The 13,628-nt window shown below is 38.3% G+C and overlaps 1 protein-coding gene across 1 annotated transcript; it reads left to right on the top strand.

Moving 5' to 3' along the window:
• Positions 1–5,240: 5,240 nt before the first annotated feature.
• Positions 5,241–6,723, top strand: LOC137728372 (uncharacterized mitochondrial protein AtMg00810-like). The gene is made up of 2 exons (XM_068467178.1): positions 5,241–5,468; positions 5,797–6,723. Exons 1-2 carry the CDS (start codon positions 5,241–5,243, stop codon positions 6,721–6,723), a joined length of 1,155 nt encoding a protein of 384 aa, XP_068323279.1.
• Positions 6,724–13,628: the final 6,905 nt, after the last annotated feature.

The following is a 13,628-nucleotide window of genomic DNA, read 5'->3' as shown; positions in this document are numbered from 1 at the left end:
ATGTTGAAAGAGGCAGCAACACGTGTGTTGGCCTAAGAAGAAGAAACTTCCAATATTGAAGAAGGTATTCCGTTTCATATGGTAGTCAAAGCAACAGAAAAAGATCCGATTTTAATGCTGCTTTCTTTAGACTAGGCTTATTCATCTTTGTATTATTGTATTTCTTTTTTTTTTTTTTTCAACTCATATCATTGATCTATGATAACAGCATTAGTTTTTTAGTTTACAGACTTTGATTCAGTTGAATGTTTATTACCTTACAGACTTTGATCAGTTTTTTGCAAACCTTATTAGGAATTAGAACTTGACCTAGTTTTTGGAAGCCTTGAGATTATAATTAGAAGTTTGCACTGGTACTGGCATTGGAATCCGCATTGGCAATTTAAATCAGTTTTCTTCTTGGGAAATTACCCTAATGTTCGTGATTTTTGTGCAAATTACATTAATGTCCATTATTTTTCGATTGATATTTTTTATTGAATTGTGAATAGAGGATGGATACCTTGGGTTCCAAGCAGTCTAGTCCGTATAAAGTCTTGATCAATCTGTCAATAAAAATCATCCTGGCTTATGCTATCAGTTTTGTTTCTTCATTTTCACAATGAGTAGATTTGTGTTAGGTTTTATGTTTCCGTAAACCTAGTAAAACAATTTGATTTTATTGCTTTGCCGCCGCGTCAAGTACAAGTACAATGTCAAACCTCCGCCCACCGGAGTTGCTGTTTAACATCTTTGTACTGCTAGAAGCCTAGAACCCAAGGATCTTACTCGATACATGCATGCTTCCAAAGCTTGGAGTGCTTCCATCCGCAACCAACACTTCATCCAACCGCATCACCAACACTCCATCAAAACCAGCTCTTCTCCCACCATTTTACTTAATCGTCCATTTCTTACCTTTGATTGATTTCCGGTGGCGGTGCCTTTGTACGACAATGGTACGTTCGAGACCACCGTGCTGGTTGCAGCTCACCGATTAAAACGCCCTTATAGCATATTGGGATACTCTGACGGCCTGGTTTGCAATGGCAATTATGCCAAAAAAGATTTTGCTTTGTGGAATCCGTTCATTCAAACCTTCAACGGTCATCTGAGTCGGACAGGGTAAGATTTGTCTATGGATTTGGATATGATTGAGTTAATGCTGACTATAAACTTGTGTAATGGGTTGTTGGGAGTTTTAAAGTAGACTTTTAAAGCCAAAAATCCTACTCCTGAAAAATGATCCAAAGCATGCCTCCTTGCAAAAGCTTTCAATTTCCACTTCAATCAACTGCTGTGTGTTTGAACTTTGAACAACGCTTTAGGTTGGAAGATGGATCGTCAAAAAGATAATTCTACACTCTTATCTTGTCAGTCTGAAATTTTGCGCGTTTCGCATCCCACTGCATGATTATAAACTTATAACAATTCGCTTTAATTTAGAAGATGAATCGTCCAAAATTTTAATATTTTATTTTTGAAAAATCATTTAACGTTTAAGTTAAAAATTTAGGTAAAAGCTCAAACACAATTGCTTAATTTGAAATTCTTAATTTCTCTTTTCTTTTTTTGTTTTTTGGAAAATTTTCCAAAAAAATGAGACAATTTTATTTCAAACACTAGATTACAAAGAGAGGCACACATACAAAAAGAAACCAGACACACAAAAGGACCTTCCAACAAGCCCAACAAAGCTCAGCAAAAGAGCCCAACACAAGAAACAAAGCAAAAGACTATTCCGGACCCCAGCATCCACCGCCTGCAAAGTTATCTTGATCAACCCAGAACCAAGCCTCCAGCCACCGCCAAATCCAATCGACCAACTGCATAGAACCCATCCACAAAAGTCGTCCTAATCGCCCCGCTTGCTTCGATCTTCCCGATCTCAACCACAAAGTGGAAGAAGTCCGAGGAACACCCCAAACGAAAGTGCCATCGAAGGCAGACAAAGAGAGGGAGGTGGTGTTGAAAACACCCAAGCCGATGAGTCCACCGGAGCTTTACGCACCCTCTCAAAAGAACGCAAAAATTTGCTTTGAAATATGACTGCAGATCTATTGGAAGAAAGCATGGGTGTATGTATGGTACATTGGCTGTCATAGTTGTCACCTTTACTTTTCCATGTTTTCTGCTTTACTTTTCCATGTTTTCTCACCTTTACTTTTCCATGTTTTCTGCTTTACTTTTCCTTTCTTTCTGCTTTGCTTTTCCTTGTTTTCGGCTTCTGTTTCTTTTCCTTTCTTCCGCTCATTTATATGAGCTTTCCTTGTACTTGGTTTTACATAATACAAAAATATAGACATTCAAAATTCAATATGGTATCAGAGCAGTGACCCTAACCGGCCTGTCTCTGTGGTGTTCTCTTGAGAGATTTGTGAGCTTCTTGTCCTTCAATCATGGCTGAAGAAAGCTTAGTAAATTTGGAAGGAGACGGCTTTCATGCTACTCCACCATCACCACACTCAGATATTGATATCAACCCAAATCAACGTCTTAGTTCTGTCTTGCTAAATGAGTTTAACTATCTTCCATGGGAGAGAGCAGTTTCTCTTGCTCTGGGAGGACGATCAAAGCTTGGTTATGTTAATGGTGCTATTCCAATGCCTGAGACTACCTCACCGGAGTATGATGCTTGGCTATGCAAAGACCAGTTGGTCATGTCGTGGCTACTCAATTCCATGGATCGTAAGATTGCAGAAATTTTTAGCTATGCTGAATCCTCCATGACTCTTTGGAAAAATCTCAAGGAAATGTATGGAAATCAGAACAATGCGGCTAGAGTGTTTCAGTTAAAGAAGGACATTGCTGGTTTGCAACAGGAAGGGAAGCCATTTGTGCAACATCTTGGAAAGCTGACCACTATGTGGAACGAGCTGAATGTGTATCGACCACACACCATCGACGCTGCTGTGCTAACTAAAAGGGCCGAGGAAGACAAAATATTCCAACTCCTAGCAAGCCTGAGCCCTGAATTCGAAGATCTTCGAAGCCATATCCTCATGAATCCCGACCTGCCTTCTTTTTCAAGTGTGTGTGCCACAATTCAAAGAGAAGAGGTTCGAAGGAAAGTCATGACCTTGGACATGAAGGCAAATATACCAGAAGCTAGGGCTTACTTCTCTAACCAAAAACTTGGTGAGGAGAGAGGTTACAAAGGAAAGAAAACTGGCTTAAAATGTAGCCATTGTGATGTTGGTGGCCACTTAAGAGACCGATGCTGGATTCTTCATCCAGAGTTAAAACCAAAGTTTCCTAGGGATAACAAAGGTGTCTTGAAAGGCTCGTACAACCCTTCTTACAAGGCAAATCATGTTGCCACAACTTCTTCTGATGGAGCACTGAAGTTCACCACTAATCCAGCTACACTGATCAACGAGTTTGCTATGTTTCTTCACAAGAAACAAGGTCTTGGAGATAGTGAAGGACCACTAAATCAGTGTGACAACAATCAAACTGCACTACTAGGACAGTTTTCTGGCTTCCTGGCTGGAAATGAAGGCGTGGTACAAAGGGACATCCCAGGTATCTTACACTCCTTCTCAACTGCTCTCAACATTGGTAATGTGCATGATTATTGGATTATAGATTCTGGAGCCACTGATCATATAACTAACAAGTCTACAAACTTGCATAAATTTGAAAAATTTTCTATTCCATCTCAAGTGTCAGTTGCCAATGGAAAAAATGCTATGGTTGTGGGAAAAGGAAAAATACATTTGATCTCAAGTGATGTCGAGTCTGAGGCTCTTTATGTTCCCTCATTCCCTTTTCAACTTTTATCTGTTAGCAAGATCACAAACTCATTAAATTGTCTTGCCATTTTCTCTCAAAAAAATGTGATCTTTCAGGATGTAGTCACCAAGAAGACGATTGGTGAAGGCTTTTTCTTAAATGGTCTCTACTATCTTTCCAAGCATATTCAAGTTCCCAAGGTTTTTCAAGTCACTTCAAGCTTAGCTCAAGAACAACAACTTTGGCACCAACGTCTAGCACATCCTTCTGAAAAAGTTCTATCCACCTTGTTCCCAAATATGTGCAAAGTTACAAGTCCTTGTGATGTTTGTCATTTTTCTAAGTTTACTAGATTACCATTTACTTCCTCTTTGTCTAGGGCTAGTAACCCTTTTGAAATCGTGAATTCCGATGTTTGGGGACCAACTATAGAGTCTTTTGATGGATACAAATATTTTGTAACTTTTGTGGATGATTTCACAAGGATTACTTGGTTGTATCTTTTGAAATTTAAAAGTGAAGTGATGGAAGTTTTTCAAGATTTTCATAGACTTGTGGCCACCCAATTTGCTTCAAAAATTCATATTTTACGATCAGATAATGGCACAGAATATATGTCTCATAACATGTCACACTACTTGAGCACGCATGGTATATTACACCAAACAAGCTGTGTTGGAACACCTCAACAAAATGGGGTGGCCGAGAGGAAGAATAGAGATCTACTTGAGAAGACTAGAGCTCTTATGTTTCACATGAATGTGCCTAAGAAGTTTTGGTCTCAAGGAGTCCTTACTGCGGCATATCTCATCAATAGATTGCCTAGTAAAGTGTTGAATTTTAAATCACCTTATGAGGTCTTGAAAAATAGAAAGATCAACTTTTCCCATTTGAGAGTCTTTGGGTGTACATGCTTTGTTCACATTCAAACTCAAAATCGTGACAAGCTAGACCCAAGGGCTGCCAAATGTGTCTTTCTAGGTTATTCATCTACCCAAAAAGGTTACAAGTGCTATAATTCAACAACTAGAAAAATGGTTGTTTCAAGGGATGTTAAATTTGAAGAACATGTTCCTTACTTCTCACAATCACTGGATTACTCTAGACAGGGGGAGCATTTGATGGACTTATTTCCTTTTCCATATCCAAACGGAGAAGATGCAACATGCACTCCTAGTGATCATGTGCCGGATGATGTTAACCTTCACTCGGTGGAACATCTTGAAGATGAAAACCCTTCCTCATCGGAGATTCACACTGCATCCTCCAGTGATCCTTCCAACCATGATGTTGTTCAAATACCTGTAGTTCAATCTCCTACAGTTCGTCGCAATCCTGCATGAGAGAGGAAACTTTCATCCAAGTTGCATGATTATGTGACCTACACTGCCAGGTATCCCGTGACTGATGTTATTGTTTATAGCAAAGTCTCATCTTCTTTTGCTACATTCCTAAGTGCCATTAATGAAGCTCGAGAACCTCAAAGTTTTCAAGAAGCCAATCTTCACAGTGAGTGGAGAAATGCTATGGCAGAGGAGCTTCAAGCCCTCCATGAAAATAACACATGGACTATAGTGAAACTTCCAAAAGGAAATAAGGCAGTGGGGAGTCGTTGGGTGTACAAAACTAAGTTTCATTCAGATGGCACAATCGAAAGGAATAAGGCTCGCTTGGTTGCTCGAGGTTTTACACAAACCTATGGCGTCGATTATAAAGAGACATTTGCTCCGGTGGCAAAAATGAACACTGTTAGAGTATTGTTGTCGGTTGCAATTAACAATGCATGGCCTCTCTTTCAAATGGATGTTAAAAATGCTTTCCTGCATGGTGAACTTGAAGAAGAGGTTTACATGAAGCTACCTCCAGGTCATCCTCAATCAAACAATCCAGAAATGGTGTGCAAACTCCATAAATCCATTTATGGTCTCAAGCAAAGTCCACATGCATGGTATGCCAAGCTCAGTCATGTTCTGGAAAGGGTTGGTTTTTGTCGAAGTATTGCGGATTCTTCCCTATTTGTTCGTTCCAGCTTAGTGGGTAAACTAGTTGTGCTCATTTATGTTGATGATCTAATTGTGACAGGTGATAATATGTCAGAGATTAATGCTCTTAAACAGTATCTCAACAACATTTGCTATCAAGGATCTTGGCACTCTCAAATACTTTCTGGGCATCGAGATGGCACACTCTCACAAGGGTTTCTTCCTCAACCAACGCAAGTATGTCATGGATCTTCTTCACGAAGCAAAAATGACAGATTGCAAGCCTGCTCGTACCCCCTTGGATAGTAACTTGAAGCTAAAAACTCACGGTGATCCAGTTCCCAATTTAAGTTACTATCAAAGAATGGTTGGCAAACTCATTTATCTGACTATCACACGTCCTGATATATCATATGTTGTCAGCATTGTTAGCCAGTTTATGCACTCTCCAAGCATGGATCATTTGAAGATTGTTCATTGTGTGCTACGTTATCTTAAGGGTTCCATTGGTAGAGGAATTCTTATGTGCAACAATAGTCACACTCAGATCTCAGGCTATACCGATGCTGACTGGGCAGGCAATTCTCTCGATCGCAAGTCTACCACTGGGTTTTGTACGTTTGTGGGAGGCAACCTAGTTACCTGGAAAAGCAAGAAACAAAGTGTTGTTGCACGCTCTAGTGCAGAGGTAGAGTATCGTGCTATGGCGTCCACTGCTTGTGAACTTATTTGGCTCAAAAGCCTTCTGTTGACTTTAGGTTTTCCTCATCAACAACCCATGTCCCTACACTGTGATAATCAGGCTGCGATGCACATTGCATCGAATCCTGTATTCCATGAGCGAACTAAACATATTGAAGTTGATTGTCACTACGTCAGAAATCAAGTTCAGTCCAAGGTGATTGACACTCACTACACGCGCAGTCATGATCAACTTGCGGATATTTTCACAAAAGGATTACCCTCTGCTGATTTTCAACGTCTTTTGTTCAAGCTTGGATCAATTAATCCCTTTGATCCAGCTTGAGGGGGAGTATTGGAAGAAAGCATGGGTGTATGTATGGTACATTGGCTGTCATAGTTGTCACCTTTACTTTTCCATGTTTTCTGCTTTACTTTTCCATGTTTTCTCACATTTACTTTTCCATGTTTTCTGCTTTACTTTTCCTTTCTTTCTGCTTTGCTTTTCCTTGTTTTCGGCTTCTGTTTCTTTTCCTTTCTTCCGCTCATTTATATGAGCTTTCCTTGTACTTGGTTTTACATAATACAAAAATATAGACATTCAAAATTCAATAAGATCGAATTGAAAGAAGTTGGGGAAGATAGGCTTTGGGTAGAGACTCTTTGGTTGAATCAGGAAGAACTGGGGAGAAAATTAACATAAAACTAAGAAATAGAAAGCGAGAAGAAAAGCTTGCCTTTGACCCGCGCCACAGCAAAGGCCATCGGCACTGATTTTAGTCGGTGGGGAGATCACTCACACAGAGAAGGTGGAAAAGACTCTCAAGAAGAGAGAAGGAAACTCTCACACGGAGAGAAGTTAATTCTTAATTTCTCTTTAATAAGAAACAAACATAACTTGTGCTTGTTTCACTACTTACAAGACAGAAAAGGAAAAGGGCAAAAAAAATTATTTGCTTAAAAGGAAAAAATTAATTTTTGAAAAATAAAATATGAAAAGCACTATCACGTGCCGATTTGGCGCCTAAATGCTCGTACTCGTGGCTCCACTCGAAACCGCCAATTGCAACGAAAACAGTTCAATTCCTCAAACACACAAAAAAACCAAAAGCTAGGGTTTCATTACAACTCATCAATCGACTTCGCAATTTTATTATTTAGGGCACAATGAAGCGAAAAATTTCCGATTCCAACCACAAAGATCCGCTTCAAATCCACATTCCATCGCATCGTGGAGGTTTTCATGGGATTCGGAGCTCCGATTCCCGATTCCCCATCGCAACGCCCCCAAGAACAACAGGTTCGTTCCGATTCCATAACCCAATTTATCAATCAACCAAATAGTTTCGAAATTGTTTAAAAATTTTGACTCTCACAGGGCTAAATTGTTCAAATTCGATAATGCTCGTGTTTCGATTTTGCTTCTGCTTGTAGATACCAGCTGCAAGAAAAGAGTCACATTTACAGATTCGCAGGACGATGAAAATCAGAGACCCCCAAGATGCGAATTTGGTAATGCTATTTTCAAAATGTTACGTCTTTCAAGTTTTCGCCTTTTTTCGTAAGTTATTATGGGTTAGTTGAAGTTTGTTTGAAAAGTTAATAATCTGATGCAAAGTCTGTGAATCAGCTGACAATGCCAAGACTTCCGAGTACGCCTTCTTCAAGAAATTGAAGGAAGGCGCAGGCCGTAAAGCGCAGTCTTGTTCTCTCCGTGAAGAGGTCGACCAAAGAAAGAATTCCAAGTCCAGTGACTGTTCCAGAGGTAATCTTTCAACTCTGAAGTCTATGAAACCAGTGTATTATGGTTCTAGCCATCTAAATTTGCTCGGTTGGTGTTTGACGAATTACCTGCTGTACAGAGAGGATCAATGTGGTCCGGAATAAGAGAGAGGACACGAGGTCTTCATTTTTCAACGAAAATGCTACACCAGGTAAGTTGGCTCATTCATTTCTCCTACCACTTGGACTTGGTACTTGGTAGTGCATCAAAAGCTCATATTTTCAATGTAAAGAGGTGTAGTTAAAAAATTAATGCAGAAACCGGTGTCCTGTAAGCCTATTTGTACTGCATCAACTTTAAAGGGAAATGTCTGACATGCATATTTTGTGAAGTTAAGCCTGAAACTGCGTACTTCAACCTCGAAGTTACTAGTGCAACTTCCGTTTATGTGTAGAACTAAATATCAAGAGAGCTTGTGCAACCTTGGAGAATGCACATAGGAGACAGAACAATATGGTGGAGGAATGTGACAATTCCTTGAGAAGTAAAGGTAATTTGTATGTGAAACCTCTACAGTTTTTCTTTGTTATGATGATTTGGTGACCAAGGAGATGGAGAGGAAAAGGAAATATGAATCTGATAAATTAATACGCGCTTTCTATTCCAAAATTTCTGTCTAGCCAGTTGTCTCTTTGACCAATACCATCGTATTATGTTTTCCTTTGACTTTTAATTTTTGTAGCTGCAGATCTGATTAGTTAAACCTGAGAATGTTTCGGTATCTTGGTTTCACACTAATAAGTTATTTTGAATCATGCCGGAAACTTAACTTGTTTTGGAGAGACAGAAACTCAAAACAGGCATGCGGACGTTTTTGATAGGAAGAGACAGAAACTACACCAGTGGGTGGCAGAGACCTCATTTCCTGAAATTGATGAACACTGCTCAAAGGGGTTAGACATATTATGAATCTATGATCAATAAGTTTTTACATTATCTTCATGTCCCCTATTAAGGATGTAATAATATTATCTCAGGTACGATTTTGTTTCTGTGCTCCTCAGTCGGCTGATCCCCAAGTGCAATGAGACCAATGTATCATCTATTAGCTTTTTGTATGGATTATTGGATTTACACTTGTTCATGGTTTCCAATTGGTAAGAAAAGTACTTGCTGTTGCAGGAATTTAAGGATCGTAAGCTTAGGCAACTGGACACCAATGACAAGTCTATGGCACTTCCATCTTATGAGTCAGATATTCAATTCAGGAAACTTCATTCAACACCTACTAGAAACTTTATGGAACTTGAATTTAGCCCTTGCTTGAATGATTCTGTATCATCTTGCTGGTCAAAGAGATCAAAAGAGAGGATTTTATGTTCCGATTCTCCAACCAGTTATGCTTACAAGAACCATCTTCACTACAGAGTATGGGAACCTGACCAGGAATTATTAGGAGGTACTGCAATTTCATGCACTGAGAGTGATTCACCTTCTCTTCTTCCATTTGAAGAATATGGGTTGCTGACGTCTGGCCATGCCAAAGAGATAGATGTTTTCCGTCAGCCAAATGAATATTTGGTCGACAGAGAGCCATGTGTTCCTATGCTGGGTTGGGATTTTGACAGTACGGAAGAAGATAGAAGTTTATCTAACTTATCAACATATAGAACTGAACACCAATCCGCATCCTTTGCCAGTTATTACAACAATGAAATTTTAAGGCATTGTCTTGAAGGCCACGGCGATTTACAATCAGGTTTCCAGCAAATTCCGTTAACCTTGTCATCATGTATACCGAACTTTATTAATCTAGCTGAAGACTGCATTAATGACACTGCATACGAAGTTGGAAGCACCACATTATCTCTCCAAAACGACCATTGGTTTTCCAGCAAAATTATCAATGAGGGGTACTATCTTCCTAATACTGAATCTTTCCTTTCCTCTGGACTTGATTCTGATTTAGGTTGGAACTACCTTCCGTTAAGTGGTTCCTCGAGAGAGCATGATTCATCAACTTGTCTAGCTCTACAATTTCCTGAACAGGAAAACTTATCTTCCCGCCTTTTTACTTACCATGATGATAAGTACGAAACATACTTAGATGACTCAAGTCATCCAAGAAGTCTTACTCATTTCATTGAAGATAATGTTGATGTCCATGAAGACAGCCCAGCCTTTTGCCTCCAAATTCCATTGGACAGAGAGAAGACATGGCCATTGCTGCTTGATAAGCCAAGCTGGGATGAAAGTAACGAAAGAGAGACAAACTTTGCTGATAGCGATGTCAATATTCTTGATAGTAAAGTAAGTTTTCGTCAATGGCTACATTACGATGTATGACAGCAGCGGTTATACTAGTTCATATTTTGGGGCACGGATTTCTTTTATCGCTGCAAGATTGCAGCATTATAAACAGGTACATGTTATTGATTCCATGAATCACACTTCTGCCTTTCTGATTCTTACGAAATGATCCAGCACCGTAGATTAAATGTATTTTTCGTGTCGTATATTGTGTAGAGAATCATTAGAGATTAAGTGATGGGCAAGTTACTTGAGCAGAGGGACTTAGCAACTTCATACTGTTTCCACTTGAGAAAATGTTAGATTTGCAAGACTTTAGGCAGAAGCAAGTTGATATTGTTCTTCAATGCATGAGTAAGTAAACACATCTCTCAGACATGTAAGGTTCACGTGGGAGTCTCAACTATCATGTGGAACTCTTGTGTGAGTCCAACCACCATAAGAGAGGTGGTCGGTAAATTAATATGAATCTGATATTGTAATATCATCCTACTTTGATGGCATTAACAAAAATTCGTATGATGTAACGACTTATTCTGAATATTGTTAATCATGTGTCTCTCCACTTAAGGTCAATATGTAATATTTTAACATACGTTGTTGTGAATATTGAGAAGAACAGACCCTTTGATTTCTCCTCCCAATCTCTCTTCATCTCTCTCTTCTCCTTACTTCTTATACTTTATCCATTGCTTACATGTCCACTCACGTATTACCACATGTAGATTAGTAACGCTATTTGACGGTGTGAATGTCTAACACACAAATTTTCTTGAGAGTTATGTATTCCGTATTCTTACTTTGCAGCACTATATTATCAAAGTGGAATTAATGTGGAGTGGGTGCTAATAAGTAGATTTGGTTCCAATGATGCTTCAAAGTAGTTGAAAGTGAATGCACTATTTTTTTCATGACCTTTTGTAATTAAGTAGACTAAGACATAATTCAAATGCAAGATCATCACAAATTAAATGTAGCCGTTGCAGAGGGTCCTCTGGTCCCTTGGATTTTAGCATGCAATTAAGTCATTAGCATATTTGAACGAAAGAGAAAAGATAGAAAATGATGTGTTATCATACGATGATACTTTAAATTGAAAAAATGGTTCATTTTAATCTTAAAATTCATCATTAATTATGTGATTTAGTCATTGCAAATGATTAAACAATTTCTTTTACTCTCCGGTCCTCGGTCCTCCTTTCTCCACTCCGGAGTATAGACCCGGTTCTTTCGCACAAATGAATTAAGTGCTTGTTTGTAAGTGTCTTTAAAATTAATGTTGGATTTTAAAAGCATTTTAAATGCTATTTGAAAGAAGCACTAGATATGTGCATTTTGCATAAAACACTTAAAAGTGCTTTTTAGGATCTACTTGGAGTTTTACTAAGGATTAGTTTCATAAACATTTTCATTAAAAGTGTTGTCAGTCAGTTTAAATGCACTTCCAAACAAGCCCCTAACTCTGTGGTCCTTTGATAAATTTTTAGTGTGCCAAAACAAGTCTTGGTATACCAAGTGTCATGATACAAATGAATTAGAATTTCTTTTTTTTTCAAATATTCAATTACTTGTTTTATAATACTTGGTTCCCATCACACTAAAAAAACCTCTCGTGGTCTTTGAACAACAAAAAAGAGTAGGATTATTTCTCCTCCACATCTCCTCCCCTTCCATTTTCTCTCACTTTTCTCTTTGTCTTTCTCCTTCCTTTCCATTCTTTCTCACTTTCCTTTTTGTTTTTCTCTCTTTATAAAAAAATAAACATAAGATGTTAACATAACTTAACCGTGATCTTTAAATATAAAGGGACCGGAAGGGAGTGAATTTAAAGCGGAGAGAATTTTATTCCAAACAAAACCATGCCGTCCCTCCTACTTGCCACGACATCTGTCCCCACTTTGTCTGCTGGTGTCATCAGTCGTTCCCCCTCATCAATTTTGTTCACATTCTTCGTCGAAGTTGGAATTGCAATTTGCCAAACGGTGGATGTAGCAGGTCGTGGTTTTACCATCATATCCTTAACAAATAAATTCTTGAAAACAGAGAGTTTTGGACTCTTGGGTCAGGTTGTATAAGGTAGGTGGAGATAAGCGTAGGTAGCGAAAATAATTGGCTCTTCAATTGTAACAATCGAGCAGTGTTCCAATGAATTTTTTTCTTTCACCCGAATACTTTTTTGTTTGTGATTAATAAATCCTCTCAGTATATATTAATTTATGATTTGCAATTACGAAGACATTCATTTTTAACTGTAATAAGTCAAACAATATTCTAAATAACCTCTAGGTAATAGGAAAAAAATGAAATATATTCTAAGCATTGTTCTAAAAATCCGCTTCTGATGCCGCCTAGGTCCTATCTCAGGTGCTAGGCGGCTGGTCACCGCTTTGATTAGTGCCTAAGTGCATGAAAACTAAGAAAGTCTGCCTAGACCCGCTTAGAGGTCTGTATAGATCGCGACTCTTACTTAAACAAAAAAAATCGATAACTTTCATTTTGCATTATATTTTGTCTACAAAATGTAAGAGGCTTGTTGAATACTTGGATGAACATTTGTTATATGCTTGTTCCCCATATTTTCAATGTGTTCTAATACTTTATAATTTATATATCATTTTATTTTGCAATTTATGTATCTGGATACAATTATGTGTTTTCTTTAGTATAAATAGGCACTTATTTATAGTAAATTTACTTAAATCAACCTAGTCCGCCTAGACGTTAGGCCCGCCATCCGATTAGCACCTAACGTCTTTTAAAACCTTGATTCTAAGTAACCGCTATGTGTTAGAAGAAAATGAAATTCTTAAGTAGTAGTGATGTCATGAGCACGTGATTACTAGTGATTCCAATTCACTATGGGGTAATTACAATCACATCTCCAAACTAGAACAATCTTGTATGCAATATTTCTCCCGTGATCAACCATTTATATGTTGGTCACGTTGTTAAATGGATTAGTACAAGTTTTAACATAATAATTATATTTAAAACTTCCACCTTGGTGTATAAAGTTTAGGCACTTAATTATGGCTAAACATGCACTAAAACAGTGCCAAAATTGACAGATGCCTGAAGGTGACACATTCCCTCGGTCCAAATGGAGTGGTTAGTTGGTTAAGTCCTTTTCGTAATGACTGACATAAACAACCAATTAAGCTCCTAAATCTGCCCATAATCTGAATCGGTGACTAAACAAATGGAAACAGAAAAGGTGG

The sequence above is a fragment of the Pyrus communis genome, chromosome 3, assembly GCF_963583255.1.
Source record: "Pyrus communis chromosome 3, drPyrComm1.1, whole genome shotgun sequence".
Classification (NCBI taxonomy): Eukaryota; Viridiplantae; Streptophyta; class Magnoliopsida; order Rosales; family Rosaceae; genus Pyrus; species Pyrus communis.
Note: the sequence above shows the minus strand (reverse complement) of the source record. Positions and strands in the feature narration are given on the sequence as shown.

Bases quoted from the DNA above. Each gene is read 5' to 3' on its own strand.
- LOC137728372 (XM_068467178.1), top strand. From the start codon at position 5,241: ATGGCAGAGGAGCTTCAAGCCCTCCATGAAAATAACACATGGACTATA. The intron at 5,469-5,796 runs GTATTGTTGTCG...TAATTGTGACAG, and splicing joins CAAAAATGAACACTGTTAGA to GTGATAATATGTCAGAGATT.